This window comes from Phyllostomus hastatus, unplaced genomic scaffold, assembly GCF_019186645.2.
Source record: "Phyllostomus hastatus isolate PE091 unplaced genomic scaffold, TTU_PhHast_1.1 phas_contig_40, whole genome shotgun sequence".
NCBI lineage: Eukaryota > Metazoa > Chordata > Mammalia > Chiroptera > Phyllostomidae > Phyllostomus > Phyllostomus hastatus.
Window position 1 is genome coordinate 7,184,370 of NW_025333872.1, and position 27,464 is coordinate 7,211,833.

Genomic DNA, 27,464 nt, shown 5'->3' on the forward strand with positions numbered 1-27,464 from the left:
GGAAGGAAGAAGGACAGGGGAACAGATGGAATTCCTGGACAATTGTTCCGGCTGTCACCAGAGAGGACAGGCAGGAGGGAGCACTGGATAATTTACAGAGGAACAGATGCTGAGGCACCTCCGGAACCATCTGGGCAAGAGAGGCCAGGGCTCGGGGTGGATGCTGTCTTTAGACCTGAGTAAACTCCTGGGCCTCCAGCCCATGCCATTTCCTCTACCTAAACTGTGGCTTTCCCAGGAGGACTCTGCTCCCTGAGGACCCACCTCCCGAGTTCCACCTGGCTCTCATTCCACCCCTTTCTTTTCTGAGCCTGGGTTCTGTCTTTGCTACCATTACTGATAGGGCCAAGTCTCATCTTGAGGGCCTATAATACATTTTATTCTGTAGTATTTCTTTCTTTGTTTGGGTGGTTTTTTTCTTCCTGATTTTTGAGAGAGACAGGCAGATAGAGACAGAGACAAAGACATCAGTTTTTTGGTCCACTTATTCATTCATTCATTCATCGACTCTTGCATATGCCCTGACCAGAGAACAAGGCCACAACCTTGGTGTATCCAGACACCACTCTAACCAACTGAGCTACCTGGCCTATTTTGTAGTATTCTTAACCTCTCCTCCCTACTTCTATATTCCAAAATCCCTCTACCAATAACCTCCATGATATTTACTAATTCAATAAACATTTCTTGAACACCTACTATACTAGGAATTGTTTTAGACACTGGGGCTACAGTGATGAGTGAGAAAATGTCCCAGACCTATGGGGTTTGCATTATAGTGGAAGATGGTCAAAAAACAAAGACATATTTAATATGTCAGATAACAATAAGTGCTATGAAACAAAAAAATTAAGGCAAGGTAAGAAAGAGTGGCTGAGGATGCTGCTTTAGATAGAGTGGCCAGGGAAGGCTCTATATGAGCAGAGTCATGCATGGGAGTGAATATCTGGAGGAATAACATTCTAGGCACAGGGAAGAACAAAGCTAAAAGCCCAGAGGCAGAATTATGCCTAGTGCATTAGAGGATGCCATGCTATATATTCGTTAAGCAATTGCTGTGTGCCAGGCACCTGCTGGGAAATGGGGAATATGAAGATGCAATCAGACAGTCTGCCTTGTGGAAGCGTCAGCTTAGTAAGGGATACAGCATGTACAGCACAAGTTAGCTACAATGAAGTTATGTGCAAGTGCAAAAGGAGCACCAAATGCAGGGGGATTGGAGAAGGATTTCTGGAGGAGGTGACAGTTTGGGCTGAGGGCTGAAGGAGAAGAGGGCTTGGGCATTTTAAGACCTGAATGAATACACTGGACAATTGGGAACCTGTAGTCCCCGGAAGAAGTGGAAAATTAGGCTGGTGAACGTGAAAGAGGCTGGATTCTGCGGATCTCTGCGTGACAATCTGAGAAGCTACTTTTCTTCTTTGGATGATGGGGAACTAGTGCTAAGACTTTCCCAGCATACTTTTATGCTGTTTTCCTCTATTCTTTTTTGTTTTTTTGAGTACCAGAGTCTTTCCCCATCCTTCCCGCTATCGCCTTACTCCTGCACCTCCTTCCCGCTCCAGCGGCCAGGCCTCCAACTCTCGCTCTTAGGATATACCCATCTTTCCCCATCACCCGGCGCCCAGCATGAGGCCACGCCCCATTACCACGCCCCCGGTGACGCACGGCGCCTAGTGCGTGGGGATTCCCGTGCGGTGGCCACTACCCGGCCTGCCCCGCGACAAGATGGCGTTTTGAAGGCACCGGGCAGCGGAAGAAAGTTTGTTGTGGGATGGGAGTAGTCGGCGGGGAGGCTGGGGTTTGGGGAGGAAATCGTGGGAACACAAGCATGGAGTAGGGGCGGAGGAGGGTCTAGTTCCGGAGTTGAGAAAAGGAAGTGGAATGGGGGAAGGTTCAGGGCAGAAAGAAAAAGAGGGAGAGTGGGTACGAAGGGAGGGGCCCTAGGATCTAATGGCAGCCTTGGGGGAGGGGTCCAGGGCAGGGTACCAGAAGTAGATGTGCAGGCTCTGGAGAAGCCGAGTCACGAATTGGAGGGGAATTTTTTTTTAACTGAGATTAAAGAAGCCTGGAGCTTGTGGCCGGGGTCCGACTGTACCAGGCAGGTAGGTGGGAGAGTAGTGGGGTCTTTCCGGTGGACGAGCATAGTGGGGAAGCGGAAAGAGAAACCTGGGGTATGATGGGTAGGTTTGGTAAGGAAGGAACTAAAGCCAGTCAAATGAACCTCTTCCACACTTAAATCAGCCTTTCCACAGTTCTTATAGAAGCATCTGCCCCAATTTAAGCTGAAGACCCTGGGGCCCCAGGGACTGGAAGAATCACAGTGCCTGCCTGGACAAAGAGGTAGCAACTTGCCCAAGCCCAAGCCCAACCCCAGAGCAGGTAAGGTGGCCTCTGGTGACAGGCTGTCATGCACCTCTGAAGCAGGATTCATGGGCTCTGAATGATGCTGAGAATCATTTAATCTGAGGAGGGCGCTCTTTTATAGAGGTTGCTCTTTGCCTGTGGTCCCTAAATTAGTGTTCTGCTTAGATTGCATGGTGATTTTTGAGAGTTGGTTGTAGAATTGAGCCTTGTATACCTTCAACCATGCAAGCGAACATGGGCAAGGGCCTAGGGATCAGGCTGAAAATTTTTTAACACTTCCCTGTCACAAGCAGTTTCCTACATGTTCACTGTATCTTCTTCAGTCTTCCAATCACAGTTGCAGTTTGGCATCCTGCCTGAAGTGGAGATTTGTGGGTGACAAATGGTGGGGAGGCAGGAGAAAACAAATTTCTGATGGTATTCACTGACCATTTAAGTGCCTACTGTCACCAACTCCTGAATTCACTCTTGTAGCATTTCTACTTATTTTGAGCTTTTCTTTTGGTAAGAAGGGCTTATTAGTGTTCTTGGGGATGTGGATTTGGTGATAGGTCGGATCAGAGCAGGAAGAAAGGCAGTTTGGGATTAGGGAGACAAAATCCATGTCGATTTATGGCCCTGGCTGGCGTAGTTCAGTGGATCGAGTGCGGGCTGCGAACCAAAGTATCGCAGGTTCGATTCCCAGTCAGGGTACATGCCTGGGTTGCAGGCCACGGCCCCCAGCAACTGCACATTGATGTTTCTCTCTCTCTCTTTCTCCCTCCCTTCCCTCTCTAAAAATAAAATAAATAAAATCTTAAAAATCTTAAAAATAAAATAAATAAAATCTTTAAAAAAATCCATGTCGATTTATGATAAGAAGTCAGACTGACTGGTGTAAAGCTCTAGGAATGTTTATTACATAACCCTTGAGACCCCCACTATCTGAGAACTGCTTTACAGTGTGGACCAATGTGGTGATGGAAGCAAAGGACTGTAGAACTTGCCCTTTTCTCTTCTGGTAGCTTGTTTCTCTTTCATATTCTCATCAGACCACATTTTAAAAAAACTCAGGTTATTAGCCAAACCAAGCATGGCTTTAGAGATAGGGGACTTTGGGTTGGAGAAAAAGAAAGGGGTCTGGAGCCACAGAATGCAGTGAATATGGTTCTCACTTTCTCTGATGCCCTGTTCTTATACCCAAGCCAGAGGTGGAAATAGGCTTCTTACCGAAGCCTGTTTCAGGAACGACGTCTGCTCTGTGACTGGACAGGGAAGTCAGGTTTGGTTTAGGACACCTCACTAACCATCTCCTGCTCCCTGCTCCTACTCCCCACCTCCACCCCCAAAATGTCTGACTCCAGACAGGCCAATGCAAATCTCTGTTACTAGGCCAGCTTCAATACCTTCAGGTACCTGAAGCACTGAAACTATTTAGTTGTGATCCATTAGAGGGTTAGGAACCTTTTCTATCTGAGGACACTTTGTGGATGCCCTCTTGGAAATTGTCATCAGCTAGGACAGTATGGTGAGTGCATGTACAGGTTAAGAACACTGACTTGGGAGCCAGAGTGCGTAGTTCACGTCCTGGCTTTGCCATTTGTAGCTCTGTGACCTTTAGATATTACATTGTGCTCTGTGGCTCAGCTTTTTCATCAACCAAATGGGTTTGGTAAGAGTATCTATCTCATAGGGTTGTTATGAGGGTTAAATAAGTTAATACATTAATGCATTTAGAACAGTACCTGACCCTCAATGTGTATTTGTTGTTTTTATGTTAGATCTCAGCACTAATTTCTGCTTCATGATCGAACTTGTAGTCTCTCTATGGAGGACCTGAACTTGTTTGGGCTGCTATCCTAATGTTAGAGATGGGAAGTACAGCTTTTCATTCTATTTAAAGTAATGTTAAAATGCCAATGATTTCCTGCTGAAGCTTTGAAGCTGTAGAATTATCTTCTTTGCATTTGAGTGATTATAATAATAATAGTGCTTACTGAGCACATTTTATGTGCCTGGCACTTTTGTGAGTGCTTTAAATGTATTAACTAATTTTTATAACAACCCTATGAACTAGATACTGCTATTCCCATTTTACAGATGAGTAAATAGAGGTGTAAATGGTTAAGGAATTTGCTCAAGGTCTCCACGCTAGTAAGTGGCAGATCTGGGATTTGATACCAGGCAATCTGGCTTGGCAATTGACTGCCTTTTTTGGGATCTAGTATAAAGATAACTATTAAATATGCCTAGTGGCTGTTTGTATCTCTTTGGAAATGATGGTTAGATGTATACCCATACTGTAGTAAAATTTTTTGATTATTAAAAAAAGTTTTAGCCCTGGCTGGTGTGGCTCAGTGGATTGTGTGCCAGCCTGCAATCCGAAAGGTCGCCTATGCGATTCCCAGTCAGGGCACATGCCTGGGTTGCGACCTGAGAGGCAACCCATCAATCATCAGTGTTTCTCACACACATCGATGTTTCTCTGCCTCTTTTTCTTTCTCCCTTCCACTCTCTCTAAAAATAAAGAAATAAAATCTTTCTAAAAAATGTTTTAGAAACTGATCTCTTCATCACAGCTGTCTCCTTCCTCTTAGAAATAATAACCATGCTGGGACTGTGGTGATAGAGACCTCTGTGCCATGTTAGCCACATTTGGACTCTCTTCATGATTTGACTTGGCCTTTGGAAAACCTGGGCTCTGGGTTGGGTGAGCAGACTAACATTAGGAACCGCTCTAAGCATGGCTTAATGGAGTGTGTGTGTGTGTGTGTGTGTGTGTGTGTGTGTGTATTAATGTACACGTTAATGTAACGCTCATTTCTGACTTTGCTTACATGAGCAGGTGAAGCAGCCATCGTGTTAAATTCATGGACAGTCTGGATGCATCTTTCTTTTAAAAATAGTAGCAAACTATACAGGAAAAAAAATATGGCATTTTAAATAGTTCCTTCCTCCCATCTTAAAAAGAAAATGGAAAATGAACGTGCCTCTGCTGAGGCTTGCGTTGCCGAGGAAGACCGCGGCTCAGCGCTCGTCTTTTTTCCTGTAGTCAGGCAGGAGGCCTTTGTGCCACCTGGGGGCACAGGTGTGCCCCAGTCTGATAGACTGGCTTTCCTCTGCCCTCTTCTTTTTTTCTTTTTTTTGAGGGGGGTGGAGAGTATTTAAGACTCATTCTTCCCCTCTTTCTGAGTCACGTCCTGTCTTTTAACTCACCCTCAGGGCCCATCTTTTTCTTTAGTAAATGACTCTCCACCCTGCTGTCAGAGTAGGCACACGCCTGGTGTCTAACCAGATTTCAGGGGATTGGGGGTTCAGGAATTAGGGCTTTCCCTGGGAATTGCTACCCAGCTTCATGAGGAACTTTTCTTTTGGTCGTGGCGCACATGATTTTGTGGGTCTCTGCTGCCCCCCTCCATTAACTTGGGAGCCACACATCGCTGGAGGGTGCGCTTTATCTTGTGCTGCAGGCAGCGTGCTGAGACATGTTACCTCTGTAGAGTGCATCTTTCTGTTTTGGTAGAAGTCCTCAGACTTTGTTGATTCGGGTCACATTTTAGCAAATGATTAAACTGCAGGGTGAAGTCAGGTGGATTTCGAGCTGATTCTCCCTCTTTACTGTTTTCTTTTAGTTGTCTAAATCAGTTTCTTTTCACAATACCCCTTGTTATGTATTAGCTTTGAATCTAATCCCTTTGCATCCTTTCTACCACAATTTGGGTGCCAGGGACCCTTCAGTAAACTAGGCCTTCCTTTCTCACCCGGATTCAGCCTCTGAACAGTGCTCTGAACTCAGCTCATACTAGCTTTGGGCATCTGCAGGTGTGCTGGTCCTGCTGTTTGGAATGCATTCCCCTTCTTCCCTTACTTTTCTTTTTGTCCTTCACATCTCAGTTTAAATGTCACTTCCTTTGGGACCCCCCCCCCTTAACTGCCTTTTTTCTGTGCTTCTATTTTAACCCTTATCCTATATTGTAATTGCCTATTTACTTGTCTGACTCTTACAAGACTATAAGTGCCCTGAGAAAAGAGACTATTTTATTCATTATTGTGTTTTCCTATTTAGGATAGTGCAGGGCACATAATAGGTGCTTTATAATGCTGTGGTGCATGTAGAGCGAATGAAGTGTGATGGGCAGTCTTGCCCCACTCCATTCCATCTTTGCTGAAGTTATTTTTCTATTAAAAAAAAAGAGATGTCTCTTCCCTTAGAAGTGCCATGGGTTCCACTTTTTCAGGAGAAAGGCCATCCTCTTGGGCCAGGCATGCAAAAACAGTTCTTTACACTCCTGCCCAAACCCAACCCTGTTACCTGAGTTGCTGCTGCTCCGCTTCATCTGTCCTGTTCTTCATTGCTTCTAAATTTCCTGCTGCTCCTGAACCTGTTGTGGCTGTCCATGTACTTTATTCTTCTTTGCTTGTGCACTGTACTCGCTACATGATGCTTACCATGTCTCTGAAGCTCTGCCCATTCCTAAGACCCAGGTCCTCTGTCATCTCTCACGAGAAGACTTCCCTGCTTTCCTTTCCTCCTCTTGGCCCCTTCAGCACTGTGTTTGAGCCTCTGTCCTGGCACTTACCTTATACAGTTGTATGGTGAGTTCTCTGTTGACTTGTCCATCTCTTTCACTGAGCCAACCCCTTCTAGAGGACGGACCCTCCCTGGTCCCAGGGTGGGGGTGGGTAGGTAGGGAAGACTGGGAGTATGGGGGTGTGTGGAGAGTTGGGAGTAAGGTAAGCAGTGTATTAGAGTCTGATTTTGGAGCTAGGCAGACCTGATTTAAATCCAGACTCACCCCTTACCAGTTATGGGACTTAGGAAAGTGTTTAACCAGTATGACCCTTGGTCTCATACCTTATAAAGTATGATATGATTTGTTTTTTGCAGGAATGTTGAGCATTAGAGAAAGTAAGTTTACAGCATATTGCATGGTGCCTGGCATGTGAAAGATACTCCGTAAATATTTGTTAAATGAATGAATTCCATTTTGAAAAACTCAGTGTATAAGAAAAGGCTTTGTTTTATTCAAGCTAGAATAAGCCTTTTGCTTTCTGCCAGGTAGCCAGGAGCATTTTTGAGGTGGGAGTAAAATTGAGAGTCTCCTTTCTTGTGATGAAGCAATAAAAAAGGTGAGGTTGGGGACACTGTCTGTGGGTAGCCTGTGCAAAGTAAGATCGTTGATGCTTCCCACATTCTTGTGTTGTAATGATTCCTTTGATGGGTCATGACATGCATTCAGGATTCTTGGTGACTTTGGTGAGTACAGGTGGGGGTGGGTAGGTGGTGGATTTGTGATGTAGTTATGGCTGTGGATGACTGGATGGCGTGTTTGAGGATCCATGTCTTTTTTCTCCTGGTGTTTTATGAACTGAAAAGTGTTGGCTAAAGCAGGTAGAACACAGCTAGGCTCTGAGGAAGCCAGATTTTGGGGGGCCCAGTTTTCTTAGGGCTTTTTTGTTATTATTGTTCTACTTATTTATGCATTCATTGGTTGATTTTTGTATGTACTCAATAGGGGATTGAACCCTCAACCTTGGCGTATCAGGACAACGCTGTAACCAGCTGAGTTACCTACCCTTGACATTGAGGTTTTGATGGTCTTCTTGTGCCACAGAACTGGCTTAACTCAGATGCTCCCCAGAAATCAGACTGGTAGCTGAGAGAGTTGCTGTCCTCTCTGCCTTTTTATTTTTCATGTAGTTGGTGGGGTTAATTCTTAGGGCACCAGTTCTCAACAGACACCAAGGGAAGTTGTTTCCAGAAGTCTAGACTTCTTAATTGTATAATGCCAAGTGATACTCCAGGGTGAGTTTAAAATCAAATGAGGGAGATATGAAAATAAAATGGGAAAAAGGAGGAAGTTTGGGTAGGAAGAAGCAGAGACTAAGAAGGAAAAAACTGGAAAAGGAGAATTGTGAAGGACAGAAGAAGAGAAGAAAATGAAAATGGGTGGAAAGATGATAAGAGAAAAGAAAAAAGCAGAGTGAAGAGTGATGGATAAGAAGCAAAAAATAAGGAAGAAGAAAGAGCAAGTGAGGAAGAAGTTGGAAGAGGGGATAGAGGGTAGTAGTTTGTCGCTAGCTTCCTTTACTTTCTGTTAAAGTCTTTATAAGGCTGAGAAACAAGCCTGCTCTGAGGGGGGCTCCCTGCTCCTCATCCTGCGGGTCCCAGGCAGGTAGAGCAGGCCGCCCTCCGAAGCTTCTTCGCGGGCATGGACCCAGAGGGGTCGCGGTGTGCAGATGTGTTCAGTGTTCTCTTCAGATCAGACTTCTGCCCTTGTTTTATTTTGTGTGAATAGTAAATATAAAACTTCATTACAAATGAATTAAAACGTTGATGAAATAATAAGTACTGCAAATACTGCATAACAAACATTAGCTCAAGTACTATGTTTAGTTCAGAAGATAAATGCTTTTTCTTTTTTCTTTTAAGAAATCTTATCTTAAGGAATTGTATTCAGATATTCCTGTGGTCTTCAGTCTTTTAGAAGAAAAATTCTTTAATTCATCAGCCTTTCTTCAAAACTTATCATTAGATTGCTTGGAACTTACTCTACTGTGATACTATGATACAATAAGAAATATACAGCGTCCAGCAGAAGTAACGCCTACTTGAGTGGGGTTTGTAGGGTAATAATATGGGTGTGATAAGTTGTAGTTTTAATTTGAACGTTTCACCTGAAATGTCATATGATGTACTTGAGTGTGATATTGTTATGTTACAGAATTACATGCTTATGATTTTGTAATTTAAAAAAAAGGCTTCTCAGGAGGGTAGGCTTCTTGTCTGGTCCTTGAACCCCTGCCCCAGCCAGGCACCTCTCTTCTGAGCCCTCAAAGCCCTCACCACACTCTAATGCAAGTGGTTCTTAACCTGCCCCTCTCCCACTAGGGGCAAGGTCTTCTATCTCTGAAGCTTCTCAGGGCCAGGGTCTTTTACTGAAGGCATTTAGGCCCTACATACCATAATTTGATGCATATAATGTGCACTTTTGTGCCCAAATTTTTGAGGGAAAAATAAGAATGTGCATTGTACATGGGTAGTACCCAAAATAGCTTGTATCTGTTCTTGTGTTTTATTACTTGTTACATAACATTTCTTGTACCATAATACGTTAAAAAAATAAATGCTAAAATTCCTTTATAATACAAAAACAAGTATCTAAATATAAATAATTGAATCAGTTAAACAAAAGATTATTTTCCTGAAAGTTTGGGCCAAAAATGTTCATGTGCAGTACACATGGGAGAGCACTGTGTACGGCCAAGTGCCCCAGTAGGTGCCCAAGGTCTGGGTGCCCTGCGGCCCCACTCAGTCCTTCCTCAGGGAGACTAAAGCGAATAGGGCTTATCTGGCACGACCTTTTGAACTGCTTACGAAGAAAAGTCCTGCGTAAACAAAAGATTATAGTATTAACAATAGCATTGCTAACTGTTTTTCAGGGTTGAGTTAATGTGGTTATGTGGTCCTCCAGGTGCTTGGCTTCAGCTGTCTCCCTTTTCAGCCTTTTTATTTCAACGGTCGTCCCTCAGCCAGCAGAACAGGTTAAAAGAGGAGGTGAAACACACCAGTATATTTTCTTTTTTTTAATCCTCACCTGAGGACACACTGATTTTAGAGAGAGGGGAAGGGAGGGGAACGGGGGTGGTGCCGGGGGGAGACATCGATTGGTTCTCACTTCTCTGTGCCCTGATGGGACTGAACCTGTAGCCTCTGCCCCAACCTGAAATCAAACTTGCGACCTTTCAGTTTACGGGATGAGGATGGCGTTTCATCCAACTGAGCTACACTGGCCAGGGCCGCTGGTATATTTTCTTGCTGAATTAGCATCTAGAAGTCTTTGGCTGCTGGCGTCCTTTTTGTTATTCATTAAGCTTCTTTTAGTGCCCCTGTATCCTTCTTACGTTTCTGGTCCTATCTCTACTCCTACCTCAGTGTGCTCCAAGCTCACATCCGGGTCCTACTACAACCTCATGATGCCTGGACAGTCAGAAGGCTGAAACAAATAGCTAAACGTGATGTGGCACATCTTCACTGAGCGCATCTCGGCGGGAGTGATAAGCTACGTTGTGTGTTAAGCAGATTGGGTGAGCCACCTGGACTGGATTGTGGTGTGTATTTTTAGGCTTCAAAGGGACTGAGTGTCCTGGACTGGCCATGAGTAGAAGAGTGGGGCCTCTTCTTTGTTAGTTACTATCTCAAAAGTGTTAACTGCCTGCTCTCGGTGACATTTGGAATCCATAAAGGACAGAACTGTCATGGTTTTTCTGTGGCTCCCTAGAGATGACTGCTTTCCATGCTTTGCACTGGAGTTGTAAACAGAGGGCTCTGCCCCAGTCTGCAGTCTTAGGCAAGCCTCTTACCCTCTCTGTCACTTCAGAATGGGGGAGCTCCACCTGTTCTGTGGGCCTCATAAGGCTGCAAGGATCAAAGGACACAGTGGGAGGGAGAGCTGTTCCGGAATGGGAAAGCACAGTGCAGACGGAGGACTTTTGTCTGTTTGTCTAGGAGTTGTATGTTTTTGTCATAAACGTGTGTCCTTGTATAAATTACCAACCATACAGAAAAATATACAAGATAAAAAGTAAGAAAACCCTCCCCATTGCCCCTTTGTAAGCCCATTCCCCAAAGATAAGGAACTAGTTCTAACAACTGTTAACCATTTATCACATATCCTTCTAATCATTTTGTATCCTTCCAGACAGTCCTAATAAGGTATTACTTATAAAATAAACAAAACTCAATAATAATACATACTGTTCTTCAGTTTGTTCTGTTCACCTAGTAAGTCACTTAGGGTTGAGTAGTACCTATTGGAACCTTTGAGGAGCCTGGTCGTAGCCCTCCTCCCAGCTTGGGGCTTCCCTTTGGTGCTGGCTAGCTCGTTGGGAGGGGTGGAGAGCCTTTACTGCAGGTTCTGGGCGCAGCGGCCCTCTGGTTATCTCTGAGGGACTGTTTTTCATTCTGAGCTGAAATTGTGCACAGGAGCGCCTTTGAGTGGGATTCAGAATGGATATAAGCATCATGTGGGCATCAACACTTTATCTTATGCTTGTTTCTCCCCTCAGTGCACTGTCTTTTTTGGCTGGGAAGAGAGTAAAATTACCTGATTTTTGAACTTCTGTTTCATTGCAGAGAGAGTCCCTGGTTTCTGAAACCTTGGATTAGCCAGGTCACTTGCTACTCTACCTTTTGAAAGCAAATCAGACCAACCCAGCTGGTGCTGATTATTGTTATTCTTATTCTTAGTAGTATTTTGTGGGTGAGGATTCTGAAGGTGGCCTGTCCATGGCCATGCTTTCCTGTCAGTCCAGGGAACAGGTCAGAGCCCACAGCAAGCGTTCTTTGTCCTCTAGATGGTTATCTCACCCTCCGTGGTTGGGCCTTGGCCTTTGGAGCTCTGGGGCAGTTGTCACAGCAATAGAGGGAACCCAGTGAGTAGGCAGTTGGAAGCCTACTGGAGGCTTTTCATGCCTGTGTTAATCATTAACCTGGGCTTGGGAGAGGAGTCAGGGTGGTCACTATTCTCCCCTTTCCACCCCAAGTCATCTCAGCATCTGCCGTGCTACCCAGACAGAAGGGGGAATCCCTCCCTGTTTTGTTTTGTTTTTTTTTTTTTTCCCTTGACAACACGTCTTTCTCTTTTAAGCACAGGCAATATTTGTGGATACATTTGCTGAAGTTTTCCTATCCTGCTGCCCCAGGGGTTGCTTCTTGTGGGGCCTCTGGGGCTCTACTGTCATTGCTACATTGGCCCGGAGATCTGTAGGCCAGGGCCTCTGACTTCCCTTTGGGTGGTTCTGGGCTTGCTATAAAGAGAATGCTTGCCTTTCAGGCCATTGCTCATTCTGAGAGAGTGGACTAGTCCCTGTTGGAGTGTGGGGAGCCTGGCTATAGCACAGCCTTTATCCTTGCTCTGTAGGATCCTCTGGGACCAGCTCCCTGGGAAGAGCTATCCCCCGGCCCTTTCCAAAACTGAAAGGTGGCAGTGTGCCGCCCTTCTCTTGACTGGCCCAGAGCTGGGCCGCCTCACACACAGCCCCATTGTACTGTGCTTTCCATGCAGCTCTTGTTGCAGTGTCTGATCCCTAGGCAAGTTCTCTCCCGGCCCCTTTCCTCAGAGCCAGTGGGAGGTGGTGGGGTAGACTCTGCTAGCACAGGCATGGGGTGGGTAGCAGCTGCAGCTGTGGGTGGCTTTGTTCTTAAGAAAAAAGCTCTAACAGAGCTTTCAGCGCTCTGGTGTAGCCTTGCATCAGTGTTGGGGGAATGGACAAGATAGGAGCAGCCCCCATCCCCCTACAAGCAGTGACCTTTTTGCAACAGCTGACCAGCCAAAGAGCCTTGACCAGTGAGATGGACTCCCTGGGTGGCAGGGGAGTGCTACCCCTCTGCCTGGCATGGTTTCTGGGTGGGAGGAAGCCCCTGAGGGTCTAGCGCTAAGTCCGGAGGAGCTTTCCCTGTCAGGGGAGTGCGGTGTGTGCCCTGGTCATCTGCAGCCTGGCGTTCCTTCTGTTCTCTCTTTGCAGCTCCGGAGTTGGGAGTTGGGCTGCTCACAGAGCCAGCTGTCTGTTTATATGGAGTGCCTGGAGGGTGTCTGCCATGAGTCTGTCACTAACCATGCTAACCAGGAGAGCTGGCTGGTTGGGGAGAAGACACTAACCCTGTGAGTCTGACCTGGGCCAGCTAACCTGCCCTAGGAATACCACCAGCAGTGCCCCTGTCCTCGCTCCCTCCCCACAGCTTGGCTGCCTCCTTCCCCTGGATTACCTCATGCCATCTCCTCTGCTCTGGGGTCCTTACAACTGGGTTCCCTCCATCTTCCCAGTCTCCTTTTTCTGGGTGGGGATGTACCCCCTTCGTGGCCAGGAGAGGAGGGCCACCTGTGCATCTGCCAGCCTGCTGCTGGACTTGGCCTCCCCTCAGTCAGTACCATGCTTTCCCATTCTTTCTTTTTTCTAGATTTTTATGTATTTCTTTTTAGAGGGGAAGGGAGGGAGAAAAAGGGAGAGACCTCTCACGTGCCCCATACTTGGGACCTGGCCCACAACCCAGGCATGTGCCCTGACCAGGAATCAAACCAGTGACCCTTTGGTTCACAGGCCAGTACTCAGTCCACTGAACCACACCACCCAGGGCCCTTCCCATTCTTTCTTAAAGCAGAATTGGGTAGTTTCTGTTAATATGACTTTATCACCATGGAGTTAGAAAATATCCCTCAGTTAGTGTGCTGTTTCATGCCCCAGAGACAGGTGGGAATTTTCTTGAGACTGAACAGTTTCTTCTCTTTTTCAAGAGGGGAAGATTGAATGGTGTCCCCATTATTCTCACTCCAGGTTAATCATTTAGAATTCGCTGCAAGGTTTTTTGGGGGGTTGGGGAGGTTGAGGAAAACCTCAACCTGGTTGTGAGAATTTCCCTGGACAGAAGTGTGGAGCTACTTAAACTGAAATTGAGTCCGGAGCTGGGTACCCATCTGAGATGTGGCTCCCATTGGTGACTATTACTCTGGGAAGCCGTGTGGGCGGAGTTTGGTCCCCCACTGTCTTCCACGGCTGGAGCTTCGGTGGACTTTAGCCGAGAAGAGCTGGGAGGGGCACCTTAGCCCAAGGAAATGGGACCTGCTTTGGATTCCACAGTGGGCCTAGGAGAGGCTCTGGCCTCAGATTGGGAGGCTGGCGAACGGCTTGCCATGGAGAAGCTCCCACCAAACTCTTGTCTCCCTCTAGGGTTGGAGAGGAGAAAGGGGTTCTGGAAATAACAGGAAGGCCAGTTGCTTGGAGCTCCCCAGTGTTCTGCACAGGTAACTCTTTAGACAGACCGTCTGCGTCTCCAGTCTCTGGGAGCTGCGCAGTATGAGGTGGTCTGGGTAGGGAAGCTTGAAACCTGCGGGCCGTCACAGTGGTTCTGTGCCGTTGGGCTGGGAGGGACAAGGCACTGGGGCTGTCTTCTTGCTCGGCATGGGAATGTGTAGATATGGGAACTGGTAGATGCTAGTCAGACATTGAGGGGCTCAGAGTAGGGAGTGAGCAAGCTGGAGGGGTTTGTGGCTTGGCCCTAACCAGGAAACCCGAAGGAGACCAGAGGGGAGCCAGAGTTCAGGGCTGCCTCTCACTTTGCTTTTCTAGCTTTCCAGCTTAGGAGCGGGCATGGGGACTACTGTCAAGTGCTGGTTATGATCTTGGGGGCATGGGGGCTGGCCCTCCCTTTATGAGGGGAGGTTTGGTTTGCTAGGACCATCATCAGTAGTCTTCAGCCCCTTTATTCCCATCTAGTGTTTGCTTGGATGAAGTCAGGCGATAGACTTGAGGTATTTGCTCAGGTGGGGAGCCAGGTGAGCACTCCAGGTCACCAGTGCTAGTTCTGAGTCCTCAGGATTACTCTGTGGCAGAAAAATACCCACCCCTATTGGCTTTTGAAAACCTGTCAATCTGTTCTGCTTGGAGCAGGCAAAAGGCCAGGTCAGGGCCACAAGCAACTTGTCCCAAGCTGGTGAGGTTGTACTTGCCCAGAGGAGTGGCAGGCTTGGCTGTTGGAGGGGCAGCAGGGCTGGTCTGGGCACAGACTGGCATCTTCCAGCCTAGTCATGAGCCCACAGCAGAGCCTGCCCAGACCCCACCCTGTGAGCAGCTGGCTGCTTGCCTGCCACGCGCCCAGGATTGCTGAGGGCTTTGCTCATGTATCTCAGGAACAGCTGCATGCCGGAAACTGGGGGCTGGCGGCAAGTGGGAGGGACACCCGGGGGTTGTGTGGGAAGGCTGAGCCCCAACAGCTCTGGTAGGGTCCACTCACTGTGCTGGAGGACTGTTCTGCTGTTCACTGACAGTCCAGGTGGAGAGGGGCCCCTGCCGAGTCACCTGGTTACAGGGCCGGGCCTTGCAGGGCGGTAGTTTGTGCGTTTGCTCCTTGGTTGGAGGTAGAGCCTGGATTTCAAGGACTTGAGGTGCAGCTTCCTCCATGCTTGCAGAGTTCAGAGACTACATACCGCTGAGGACAGTAGCTTTCAGCTGAGGGCAATTCCCACTGAGGAGGCACTGGTCCCATTGTGATCAGACATTCATATTTTAACAGTTGCTTAGGGGCTTAAGAAAGGGCCTGTATTTATTTTTATTGTTTATTTATATCTTGCTGGGTTTCAAGAGAATTAAGGCAGCATATAGCACAGCTGGGGTATTCTGAAGACGGGCTGGTTTTCCTGTCACTTCAAAAGCAGTAGTGATTGCTGACTCTGAGTTTTCTTGAGTGCATTATGAAGAAGCGCTTTAATGATTTTGGTGGTAATGTATTGGCCCTTCATGACTGAGAAGATTGGGTTCATTGACCCCTCAAGTGCCCCACTTGCCTGATTCAGTGACAGCTGTGAGCAGAAAGGCACATCATTAGGATGGGAAATGGCCTGAGCCCAGGTAAACTGTTGGTGCTGTGCTTTCCTGAAGAGAGCAGGGGTGGTGTGGTGAGTAGGGTGGCATTCAGACTTTCTAGGGCAGGGCAGTGGAATGAAGTGGTAGAGCGGAACTTGGAAGCTAGAGGAGACATCCCATGGGGGAAGGCAGAAGTTTAAAAAGCCAGAAAACCACACCCATTTTGGATTTAGTCCAGTTTCTCTTTGCCGGGCTAGTGTTGAGGAGGTGGCCTCTGAACCCTCAGAGGGATGCTTGGACCTCCCTTCCTCTCCTGCACCTTTAACTTTGCCCTGTGCCTTGGGCAAACCCACAGAAAAGATGGCAGAAGGAACTGAGAGGGTGTCCTTGGCTCTTGAGCTTGAATGTTTTTGCTGTTGCTGTGGGTTTGCACAGCAGACCCACAGAAGGAAGGTAGTGGTTTGAAGAGGATGAGGATTCTGAAAAGTTTTCTCCTTGTGCTACTCCATCTCTGGCAACAGTGATTCCCGACCACTGTGGAAGCCCCTGGTCACGCACACATACTTCATATCCACAGAAAGGAGCAGGTATGCTTGGCAAATGTTTTGTCCTCTGATTCAAGGGTACTGCTCAGCCAACTTCTGGCGCACATTTCTCCTTATATCTGTCTCTGTCTACGCTCTCTGCTCAGCTGTTCAGGTTCACAGTGCAGGTTCACTATGCGTGCGAGTCCCATTTCTAATGAAAGCAGACTTTGTTCTCTGGAGGCAGCTAATCATGCCCCATGGGCTGTAATCAGGGAGAAGGTATTTAATACAGGGCAGGCGGCAACAGGCAGCCTGCACCAACTGGCAGATTGCAACATGGCAATTAGGAAACTAATCACCCCACTCCCCACTCCAGCAGATATGGGGTTGAGTCTCTTCTCCAAACTGATTTTGAGTGAGTGAAGAATGAGTACTATGCAGAAGAGGAAGGAGAAGGCGGGGTTGGTGGGGGGCAGTGAGGGGTGAGGAGAGCTGCTTTTCCTTTTCACCTCACCTCCCTGAGATGGGGAGGGGTCACAGCTGCTCTGGGTGTGTCCCTCCACAGTGCCTGTAGGTCCAGGCCAAGGAGCCTCAGACCAGACTGGGTCAGCCAGGGGTTGTACCCTGGGCCTCGGCCCCTCTCTCAGAGCACAGCTGCACTTGTAGTGCGGACCCAGCACGTGATCTGGTAGCCCCACACCCCCAGTTGACTGCCCCCAGTTCCTTGAAGCTTGGGTAGGTGAGGAGTGGGATCCTTCCCTGTCAATTTCTAGACCTTCCAGAGGACCAGTTTCTTAAACGTGCCCTGAAGGTGGGCACCAAGAGGCTGAGGCGCCCCAGGGGCAGCTTACTTATTCCTCAGGGTCCAGGGCCCATTGTGAACGTCCAGCTGCTTTCCCTGGAGGTCTTTTCTCCACACAGGGCTGGACGACTCCTTGGGCTGGAACACCACAAGGCCACCTGGGAACCTCTGGGTGGAGGATGTGTGGCCAGTGGAGGCTGAACATGGTAGCTGGGCTTCCAGGAGGGTCTGCTCTGCTGCCTTTTAGCTGACCTTTCATCTTTTTCCAGCTTGTAGGCCTGGGGTCCAGCTGCTGCCTGTTTTGTCTCTACCTAGCATTGTTCTCACGCCCAGGTCTGCCCTTCCCGGTAGTGCTTCTGGTCAAGGACAGCAGCTTGCCAGGCTCATGCTGTTCCTGTTCAGTTTGGGAATGTGGGTGCCTATGGGCTGATCTGGGGCGCTTAGCAGATCCCAGGAGCTGGAGCAAGGGCCCGACATGCACTGGTATTTATGGACATAGGGCAGAGAGTGGCACAGACTCCTGCGGACTTGTGTTGGGGACATGGCAGGCTCCCTGTGGACTCTCTCCCTGGTGGGCATTGCCTCTGCTTCCCCAGTTGGGAGTGGTTCCCCTCCCCATGACTGACAAGTGAAAAGGGAAGGCTTTGGCTGGGTGTGAGAACCGCCCCCCTCATCGCCCCACCGTTCCTCATCCCAGAGTTTGCATCTACATTTCCTCCCTCTCGCTGCCACCCACATCCACACTGTTTGCCCACAGCAAGCCAGACTGCCTGACTGTGGACCCCCTGGGAATGTGTGCTGTGGGCCTGTGGGCCTGTGGGGTGGGGACTGGAGGTCAGGGGAGGCAGGATGAGCTGTAGGATGTGTGGCAATTAGAGTGAGAGCTGCGGGCATTAGGTGAAGCCACTGTCCTCACGGGTAGAATTACCAGATACCTGAGCGGTCAGTGTCCTCCTGGTCCACCCACTGCCCATAAACAAACATGTTCTGGTGCCTGGAGGACAGTGTGGGCATTGGCAGGAATAGGGTAGGGAAGAAAAGCAGCAGCTGAGAATAGAGGGGGGTACACAAAGAGGCCTGCAGGGAGAAGGGGGCCACTCAGCCAAAGGGAGGAGATGGGGAGCGGGGGCCTGGATTCTCTATAGAGATGGGGAGCAGGCTGCAGCCAGCATGGGAATCTCCCCTGGGGTTGTAGAGTCTCTGGCCACCTGTAAAGCTTACTCCTTTGTCTCTGGCTCTGCCCCTTTTCCAACTTATATACACACCCCCTCTCCCACCCCCTGAGTGTCAGAGCCCAGGTACCCGGGCTGGTTGGGGCTTTCTGGGCCTGTCCCCTAGACCGTAGGAATGTTCACCCTGGGGCCATCTGGAGGAGTAGCCATGGGGAACCTGTGGGGTGACTTGTTTGCTCCCACACCCCAGGAATGTACTGTCCCTTCAGGCCCGCCCGGATTCCTGCACAGGGAGTCAGCCCAACACAGCATGCTGCTTGTGCCCTGTGGGGACACGTTCTGCCTCACCGTCAGAGGGGCGGAGGTTGGCGGCTCGTGCCTGCTGTCACACCCCAGTCCCCGAGAACCCCCAGTCAGAGACCAGACTGTTCAGACAGAGGAGGGAGGCCACTCCTGCCTCCCCGCCCTCGCTACCCCTCACCATTCTTCCTGCCTCGGGCCCTGCTGGAATGTGACAGGAGTCATGGCCAGGGCATGTCCCAACAGCAGGAACACACGCTTTAGCCCGTAAGGCTTCCCTCAGCCCCCAGCTCTGTTGAGGTGGATGGCAGCAGGAAGATTGTTTCTGCCCAGAAGGCTACCTGAGGTTACTGTCTCCATTGGTCCCTGTGGTGGCTGCTGCCCCCTGCTGTTGCCCAGCTTATTGCAGGTGGGGACAGAGCTTGGAACCCCAAGAACCTGGAGGGGACCACACAGGGCACTCAGTGCAGCCACCCTGTGCAGATGACAAATAGACGTATCTAGGGAGCAAAGGCCACACGGTGGTGTGTCAGAAGCATCACTGAGCCTGGAACCCAGGCGTTCCAGCTCCTCAGACGTGAGTTTTCTATGCCAGGCTTTCTCAGCTTCGGCTCCATCACACTGTGTGCCGCTGTGTCTGTCGTCGGGGCTGCCCTGTGCGTTACAGGCTGGTTGGCAGCAGCCCTGGCCTCCACCCACTAGATGCCAGGAGCACCCGCTCCTGTTGTGACAACCAGACATGTCTTCGGGCACCTGCCAACTGTCTGAGGAGGGCGAGGGGGATCGTCATTGCCCTGTGTGAGCACCATCATTGCTCTAAACTGCTGCCTTTCTAGGTTTTTCTCGGCCGCACCCGGCCCTCTCATCTGAGTTCGTTCACCACCGCTGTGCACAGAGGTAATCTGTGGGCTCCTTCTGGAAACGTTGCTAGGAGCTTTCTTTCCAGCAGCATCTTACAGCTCTGCTAGGCTTTTTCCCTGGTATTCTCTTCCGCCACCCATGTTCTCTAAACCTCTTTGTTGTTCCTAGACTCTGAGAGGCCTGGGAGGTACACAGAACAGATGTGGGGCAGGGTGGGGACAGGACAGACCTGACCTACTTCTGGATCGGGCCTGTGGGTACGCCGAGACCATGAACACACACGGCCACACACGGCAGTGCTCATGGAGACATCGGGAACCCGGTGCATTCAGTCCTCTCCCAGCCCCCGTCCGTGGCTTTCCTGCCTGGCTCTCCCTGGGGGGCCTTCCAGGTCCCACACTGGGCAGGGTGGCCTGTGGCACTGACAGACAGGCGGCTGACACCTGGTTTCCACTTTCTTGCCTTCTCCAGTTTCAGAAGCTGTTGGCTAGAGGAGGAAGTGGAGGGGCCGTGGGATGTGGAGAGCCGAGGGCTAACTCCCGGACAGCGGAACAGAGCGAGTTGCCGACAGACAGACGGTACGTTCTGTGAGGCCTGTGCCACCCCGCCCCCCGTGGCTCTCCTGGGGAGCCTGGCAGGAGGGGGGCAGGCAGGTGGCGCCTCTCAGCTGGGGGCTGGTGAAAGAGTGGTGGAGGCTAGTGGGGCTCAGCCTTTAGGGCTCTCTTGAGCTCAGAGACCCCCACTGAGGAGCCTAGGCTGGTTGAATGTCCTCAAGCCCTTGCTTTCTGGTTGGTTATTTTTGTAAGTTAACATCAACCATTTCCTAAGTGCTAGGCACTGTTCTGACTGCTTTATATGATCGCACAATACCCTATGAAACTGGTGCTATTTTCACCCCAATTTGGAGTTGAGGAAGCTGATTCATTGAGAGCAGTTTCCCCTTCGAGACTTTCTCCTGAGCCCACAAAGTAGAGAGAGGTGGGCTGCCTCAGACTCTCTGCCCTTTTCCGCGTGGTGCACTCTTCCTGGTGCGCAGGCCCTGCGTCCCGCCTGTCCCACTGGCTATTCCCGTTGGACCCCCGCAGGGCTCTCGCGACTCCGTAGGCGCCGGCACACCAGAATCCACCCTTCTTGTGACCCTAGCATGCCCAAGCCTGTCTGCCTGCCTGGCGGCTCCTACATATGCCCCCTTTTACCATCCTTTTCCTTTAGTCCAGAGGCCTCTTGCCTTTGTTTCTGAGGTTCCTCCATCTTCGCCTCCCCTTAGCAGGTCATGGAGCCCTCACCTCCCAGAATGACCAGTGCAGCCCCTGCTAAGAAACCCTACCGTAAGGCACCACCCGAACATCGGGAGCTACGCCTGGAAGTTCCTGGATCCCAGCTGGAGCAGGAGGTCAGCAAGGCCGGTACCCCGACCCTGGCTGGCAGAGGCAGGTCCCTGAGTCTGGGTGTCCAGCCGACTTCTCCCACATGAATAGCTTCTGGCCCCCAGCATTGGGGTGAGAGTATGGTGGGGCTGTGTAGGCTCACAGGGGCCGCCATGGGCACACGTCCACCTGTCTGGGGCCCCAGAGTCTTCTTGGTAGCTTAGCAGAGACGACCCCACACATGCAGTATGGTTCTTCCTGCAAGGAGCAACCCACCAGACCAAGGGGCACTAACCTGCTGGAGCCCGGGACTCTGGTCCTCCCCTGGCGGAGCGAGCCGTTCAGCCCACAGCCCCTCTGGGAGCTGTTGGGAGGCGGTGCTCCGGCTTATTCCACCAGACCAGCTGTTCCTCACTGTCCCCAGAAGTCCGGCCTTCCTCCAGCTTTGTGTTGGTTGGGCAGCATTCGTTAATGCATCGGTCACCCTCCCTTGCTGGGCCTACTGACAGGAGGGGAGAGATGCTGCGGTGGTTTATCCTTCCTGCTCCCGGTCCCCACCTTGTTGCAGTGTGTGGAGTGCACTCAGAACCCGAGAGACGGTCAGCACATGCTGAGCATCAGGCGAGCCATGGCCGCTCTGGTCGGATTCAGGGCACAGGGGCCAGGGTTTACCCACTTCAGCTCAGAGAACAGTAAATAAAAAGGCCAGGTATCATGCTTAGTTACCACCCAAGGGGCCTTCCCTGGTTTTGGAGATGAGGACCCTAAGGCTCAGTGCAGTTAATATAACCAGTGTGTGATAGAAGAGGATCAAATCTAGGTGTCAGTGGCTCCAGAGTCCGTGGTCTGGGCTGCCCACCTCATTTTTGGGCCCTGACTGGTGTTTGGAGCAGTCAGTTCCATCTGAAGCGGGGAAGCGGGCCCATTAACATTTCCCTCTTGCCAGCGCATGCGTTTTCTGCTCTGCGTCTGGCCGAGCCCTGACTCTTGGGCCATGATCAACGAAAGGGTTCAGGAGGATGGGGCAGGAGGTCAAAAGCAAGATGAGACTCTTCGCTTCTCTGTCAGGATTGACCCAGCAGTTCTCCTTTACCTGTGCCCGTGTTCCTCCTGAGCCTCTGTAAGGCCCCACTTTGGCCTGGTTGTCAGAGCCCAGAACCCTGCTACAGCTCAGCCCGGTTTCTTCTCTGGAAGGTCTTTGCCATGCCTGTGAGGCTCATAGCATCCTGTGAACAGCTGAGAGACTCTCCTTATCCCTGGGAGAGGTAGCATGGGTACCAAGACTTACCTGCAACTGACTCTAGGCCTAAGAGAGGGATTGGAGCTGGTGTGTGTAAGGGTGAGGGCTGGAAGGGGTTGTTGAATCTTCTGGTTGGCATGAGAGAGAGTAATCTAGGCCTGTCTGGGCATTACTGGATTGCCTCCATCTCTAGAACAGGGGCACTCACTCAGCCACGTTCTGCAGTGAAAGTCTTTGGGCTTCAGAAATGGCCCTTTCCAGGGCTTCTTGGAGGGTGGGCAGGCAGGAGGCCAGGTCTAGAGCTGAGCCTCAGGCTTCTGTTCTTTTGTGCCCAGGAGTCCCTGACTGACAGAGAGAGGATGAAGTGAGTATCTGCTGCCCGAGAGCCTGCCCTGCCTCAACTCTGCCCCTCTTAGCTCCAGGCAAGGCTGTTGGGATAGTTGGACTTTTCCTTGGATTAGGTAGAGGTAAATGTTGGGGTGGGGGTGGTATTTTAGGGACTCTGGGAGGAGGCTTGCTGTGGATATTCCTTTTGGAAAAAGAGGTTTGTTCCACAGGCTCCAAGAGAACCTGGAATTGAGGAGGGGATGGCTCTGAGGGCCTGCTCTTGGCAGTGAGCCCTTCCCTAGCTCCTGGCCCTCCTGTGCCAGCCGCCTCCCTGGAACCCTTTCTGTCAGCCACGTGAGACCTCTGGAGTGGAGGGCGGTGCTGGGCTGGATGTCCAAGAGATTAATAATGGAGCAGCCTGATCGTGTAGTGGGGAAACGAGCTGCTGCGGGCTCGGTGGGCAGCTGGCTTGGCTGTAACTAGAGACAGACTGGGAATTCTGTCCTCTCGTTCTTCTCCAACAAGTGGGGGGTTGGACTACCATCTACTGTCCCCTCTTGCCTCCCTGACCCCCCAAGCCAGGCTGTGTTCTTAGGTCCAACAGGCCTGTGGAATTTGCGGCCCCAGACTCTGACTGAATCTGCCCCCAGTGCCTGTCTTCCTGTCATCTATTCCTTCCTTTCTGACCAGCCTGGGGCTCCAGGGATGGCCCTCCTATCACTGATGCCCCTCTGCTCTTGACCCCTCCTCACCCTGCCAGGCTCTTGCAGCAGGAGAATGAGGAGCTTCGCAGGCGCCTGGCTTTGGCCACCAGGCGCACTGAGGCCCTGGAGCGCGAGCTGGAAATCGGGCAGGACTGCCTGGAGCTGGAGCTGGGCCAGAGCCGTGAGGAGCTGGACAAATTTAAGGACAAGTTCCGTAGGTATGGGCATGAGGGGCTAGGACACGCATGCGTGCATCTCCCGTTCATTGGGGTTAGCCGGAAGAGGCCTCAGAGATCATCTGATTTTGGTGAGAAAGCTGAAGTTTGGGGAGGAGAATGACTTGCCCAAGATCCCTTACAAAAGAGAAGCTGAACAGGGTCTGGGGACAGGATCAAGACCCAGAGGTCTGCCTTGTATTCCTCTGCAGGTTGCAGAACAGCTACACCGCTTCCCAGAGGACTAATCAGGAGCTGGAGGACAAGCTGCACACGCTGGTAATCTGTCCAGGGGGGCGGTTCGGCTGGCACTGTGCTCACAGCATAGCGGGGGGCTCGGACTTGCCAAGGGAATGCCATTCTGCCCTGGGGCTTGGGGAGGGGATGTTGGCAGTGGTGGGGAGGGGACCACAGTGTGCTGTGCAAGTTGGTACTGTCTTAATGCTCACACTGTTTCTCTTCTCTCCTCGTCTCCCCCTCATGCTGCCATCGTTGCTGCCGCACTCTCCTCTCAGGCCTCTCTTAGCCACAGCTGGATTTTCGCAGTTGCGTCTGAGTTTGTGTGTTTTCTCCCTTGACCTGGCCTCCTCCTCTGCTGAGATCTGGGACTGCTGGGGCCCTGGTCATTTCTCTCTGCCCACTCCTTTCCTCTTCCTTATGTGAGGCCCATTTAGTATTCGGTGCCTCCTTCCTGGGGGAGGAGCTGACAGCTGGGAGCCTGCTCTTGGCGCAGGCAGAGGTAGTGATTGATGTCACCAGTGAACTCTCACAGCTGCTTGGCGGCAGTGGCTGCAAGCCCAGGCCATTCTGGGGAAGAGGGCTGTAGATCCAGCCTGAGCTGAAGATCAGAAAGCTGCTTTTGAGCCTGCAGCTCCCTCTCAGCTCAACTAAATAATCTCACAGGCTCCCCCAGCTGCCCCGCAGCCTACGCCCTCCTCCCTCTTCCTAGCCTGATCCTCCTCCCTCTTCCTAGCCTGATCCTGGAAACAGCTACCTACATAGGCTTTAGCGCCTGGGTTTGCAGTTACCTTCTCTCAGGTACAAACTGCCTTGCCTGGTGTGTAGGCTCCCTCGAGGGATGGGCAGCTCATGTACTGCCAGGCCCAGGTGGCAGCAGATCATGCTCAAAGAGCCCCCACCTCACAGCCCGGAGAACAGGAGAGGTGTTCCGTCTCCTTCTGTTTGTCGTCTGTCTCTGTTCTGTCCGCCTTGGCTGCCCTGGCACCTGTGGCTTCCTGTGTCTCTGGACTGGGAGGGGGTGGAAGGGCTGGCTAGGGCCTCGGCTTGGTTCACCACGAGTCTTGTGTCTCAGATCAAGAAGGCTGAGATGGACAGGAAGACACTGGACTGGGAGATTGTAGAGCTGACCAACAAGCTGCTGGATGCCAAGAACACCATCAACAAGCTGGAGGAGCTCAATGTATGTGCCCCTCTAGGGCCTTCCTCACCTGGGGCCTGCTCTGGCCCGGCCTGGCCCTGCTCCCTCGGGCAGGGCTGGGCTCTGAACCACGTCTGTGTCTGCAGGAACGGTACCGGTTGGACTGCAACCTGGCTGTGCAGCTCCTCAAGTGCAACAAATCCCACTTCCGTAACCACAAGTTTGCTGATGTGAGTACTGTGCCCACCCCGACAATGCCAGTGTTGTCTTTTTGGAACTCCTCTGACTCTGGTTTCTGCATCTCTCTCCATCCCCATAGCCTCCCTGTCTCCTCTCAAGCCAGTCAGCTCTGTCACTGGTTGTGTCCTGTATGCTGTCAAGGGCCTAGCACTAGGGCTGGAGCTGGCCCTGTTGGTATTTCTGGAACAGATACAGGGAGAGAGAGACTCCAGGGTCCCCTGCAGGAGGGAGGGAGTGGCCAGAGCTATCAGCCATAAGAACATTGAGAGATCCCCCCACCCCAAGGGGCAAACTCTAGACCCAAGACCCTTAGGCTTAAGGGTGGTGGGGCCTACAGGAGGACTGGAGGCACTCTCAAGGTTTCCAGTCACTACAGATCCTTAAACCATGTCTGGTTTGGGCAGAAGCTACTGCTAAGATAGGGGACAAGGAAGTTTCAGCACATGTGGGCCTTAACACCAGTTCCGGGTGCAGATCTTGGCAGTGTTAATCAAAACCTCAAGTTATTTTGCCCCTTCTGAACCTCAGCCTGTCTGTGAAGTGAGGCTGTACCCCGGCCTGCTGCAGGCTCAGTGTAGCGAAGCGCTGAACACACAGCAGTCTTACACTTGTGCGTGGTACCATGACTTCCGCCCTGAGTCAGCCTGTCTTAGGTTGGGATCACGCATGTCTCTTCCTTTCTGCTCTTTACCCCAGCTGCCCTGCGAGCTACAGGACATGGTTCGGAAACATCTGCACAGTGAGCAAGAGGCCGCCAGCCCAGGCCCTGCCCCCGGCCTGGCATCAGGGGCTGTGGTACCCACCTCGGTCATTGCCCGGGTGTTGGAGAAGCCAGAGTCTTTACTGCTCAATTCGGCCCAGTCAGGCAATGCCGGGCACCCCTTGGCTGAGGATGTCTTTGTGCACGTAGACATGAGTGGGGGTGCCCCAGGTGACCCAGCCAGCCTCCCTGCCCCTGGCAGTCCCATCCCCCAACCCAATGGGGAGTGCCACTCTCTGAGTGCTGCCGGGGGCTCCCCAGAGGATGACCTGCCTCTGCCAGCCTGGGAGAAGCTGAGCCCCTACCCCACCCCGTCTCCACCACACCCTCTGTATCCCGGCCGAAAGGTCATCGAGTTCTCTGAGGATAAAGTGCGAATCCCCCGCAACAGCCCCCTGCCCAACTGCACTTATGCCACCCGCCAGGCCATTTCCCTGAGCCTGGTGGAGGAGGGGAGTGAGCGAGTCCGACCCAGCCCAGTGTCCAGCAGCCCTGCCTCTGCCCAGGCCTCCCCGCATCACCGGCCCAGCCCAGCCCCCCTGACACTCAGTGCTCCTGTCAGCTCTGCCAGCTCTGAAGAGGACCTGCTGGCCAGTTGGCAGCGAGCATTTGTGGACCGCATTCCGCCACCGGCCACTGCGGCCCAGCGCACAGCCTTTGGACACGATGCGCTGCCGGAGCTGCAGCACCATTTTGCTCTTAACTCCACGGACAGAGACGAGGAGGTTCAGGCACCTTCCTCCTCGTCCTGTGAGAGTGGGCTTCTGCTGCCAACAGAACCTGACTCTGGCCTGCCCAGGGAGGAAGAAGAGGAAGAGCTGAACCTGCCTGTCAGCCCCGAGGAAGAACAACAGAGCCTGCTGCCCAGTGATAGCAGCACAGAGAAAGGGCCTGGTACTTCCCACACCGAGGGCAGGAGCTGGGCACTCCCCGGCTCCAGTCGCCCCCAGCGCAGCCCCAAGAGGATGGGGGTACACCACCTACACCGCAAGGACAGCCTGACCCAGGCCCAGGAGCAGGGGAACCTGCTCAACTAGGGCTCCTGCCTGCCTTCCTGCCACTGCTGCACTGGGACTGCGGGGGGCCTGTACCCTTGCGGCGCGAGGTCCCCTACCCAGCCCAGGCCCTTGAACTTCCCTCCCTCTAGGCCTGCACAGCTCTGTTCCTGGTGCGGTTGGGTCAGGCGGTGGGTCACACCAGGCCTTCCAGCTGCATTGACTGACTGCCGCCAGCTTGCCTCATGGGTTTTCCCCCTTTCTTAAAATATTTATTCTCCAAAGGTAACATGCAGCTGGGCTCAAGACCTTTCTTCAAATCAGTCCAGCCCCAGTTGGGCTTCTGGGGAGCTGAGGGTTCATCACATCGGTGTTTGTCCTCCATCATCCTTCCATAGCCATGGGGGGTTTTGGGGGGAGGGGAGGGGGTGTCTTTGGGATTAGTAACCTCTAATTTCTGTTTTCAATTAACCTTTCTGTTTTCTGTTTCCCTCCCTCCCCAAACCCTCTGCACAAGCTGTTGCCTTCAGGGGGCCTGGCCCAGCGGGCCCTCCAGGGCGAGGGAGAGGGCTGACTCAGGGCTCTCTTCAGCTGTCTCTTCCTCTGGAAGCAAGTATGGGGTGGGACTCGGGGCCTCAGGCTGGGCTCCAGGTGAGGCCTGGCCCCCCTCCCAACCTTGGCTCTAGACTGTTACTCCCAGCTTTGGGAAATTTTCACATTGATGACTATTTTAAAATTAAAACTATTTTACTGGTATGGACTAATTTGTTAATGACCATTTTTTTCTCCATTCTTGAGTATTCCCAGTTCCTTTGATGTCCTACTCTTTGCTAGTGATTCTGCCTTGCCCCAACCCTGCCTGGGCCTTCCC

The 27,464-nt window shown here is 51.5% G+C and overlaps 1 protein-coding gene across 14 annotated transcripts; it reads left to right on the forward strand.

Annotated features, from left to right (window-relative positions):
- Nucleotides 1-1,682: 1,682 nt before the first annotated feature.
- On the forward strand, nucleotides 1,683-27,353 carry TJAP1 (tight junction associated protein 1). 14 transcript variants are annotated; one of them, XM_045843225.1, is made up of 14 exons: nucleotides 1,683-1,762; nucleotides 2,256-2,382; nucleotides 10,283-10,458; nucleotides 12,874-13,010; nucleotides 14,074-14,147; nucleotides 19,839-19,945; nucleotides 20,635-20,760; nucleotides 22,310-22,338; nucleotides 23,062-23,223; nucleotides 23,433-23,499; nucleotides 23,736-23,765; nucleotides 24,533-24,640; nucleotides 24,745-24,828; nucleotides 25,535-27,353. In XM_045843225.1, the coding sequence occupies exons 7-14, from the start codon at nucleotides 20,641-20,643 to the stop codon at nucleotides 26,633-26,635; spliced, it is 1,701 nt and encodes a 566-aa protein (XP_045699181.1). In that variant the 5' UTR covers nucleotides 1,683-1,762; nucleotides 2,256-2,382; nucleotides 10,283-10,458; nucleotides 12,874-13,010; nucleotides 14,074-14,147; nucleotides 19,839-19,945; nucleotides 20,635-20,640; the 3' UTR covers nucleotides 26,636-27,353. The 14 variants fall into 14 exon arrangements, with proteins under 14 accessions (XP_045699181.1, XP_045699182.1, XP_045699183.1 ...); XM_045843226.1 differs by having other exon boundaries at nucleotides 10,283-10,434; XM_045843227.1 differs by lacking the exon at nucleotides 10,283-10,458 and adding an exon at nucleotides 16,227-16,292.
- Nucleotides 27,354-27,464: the final 111 nt, after the last annotated feature.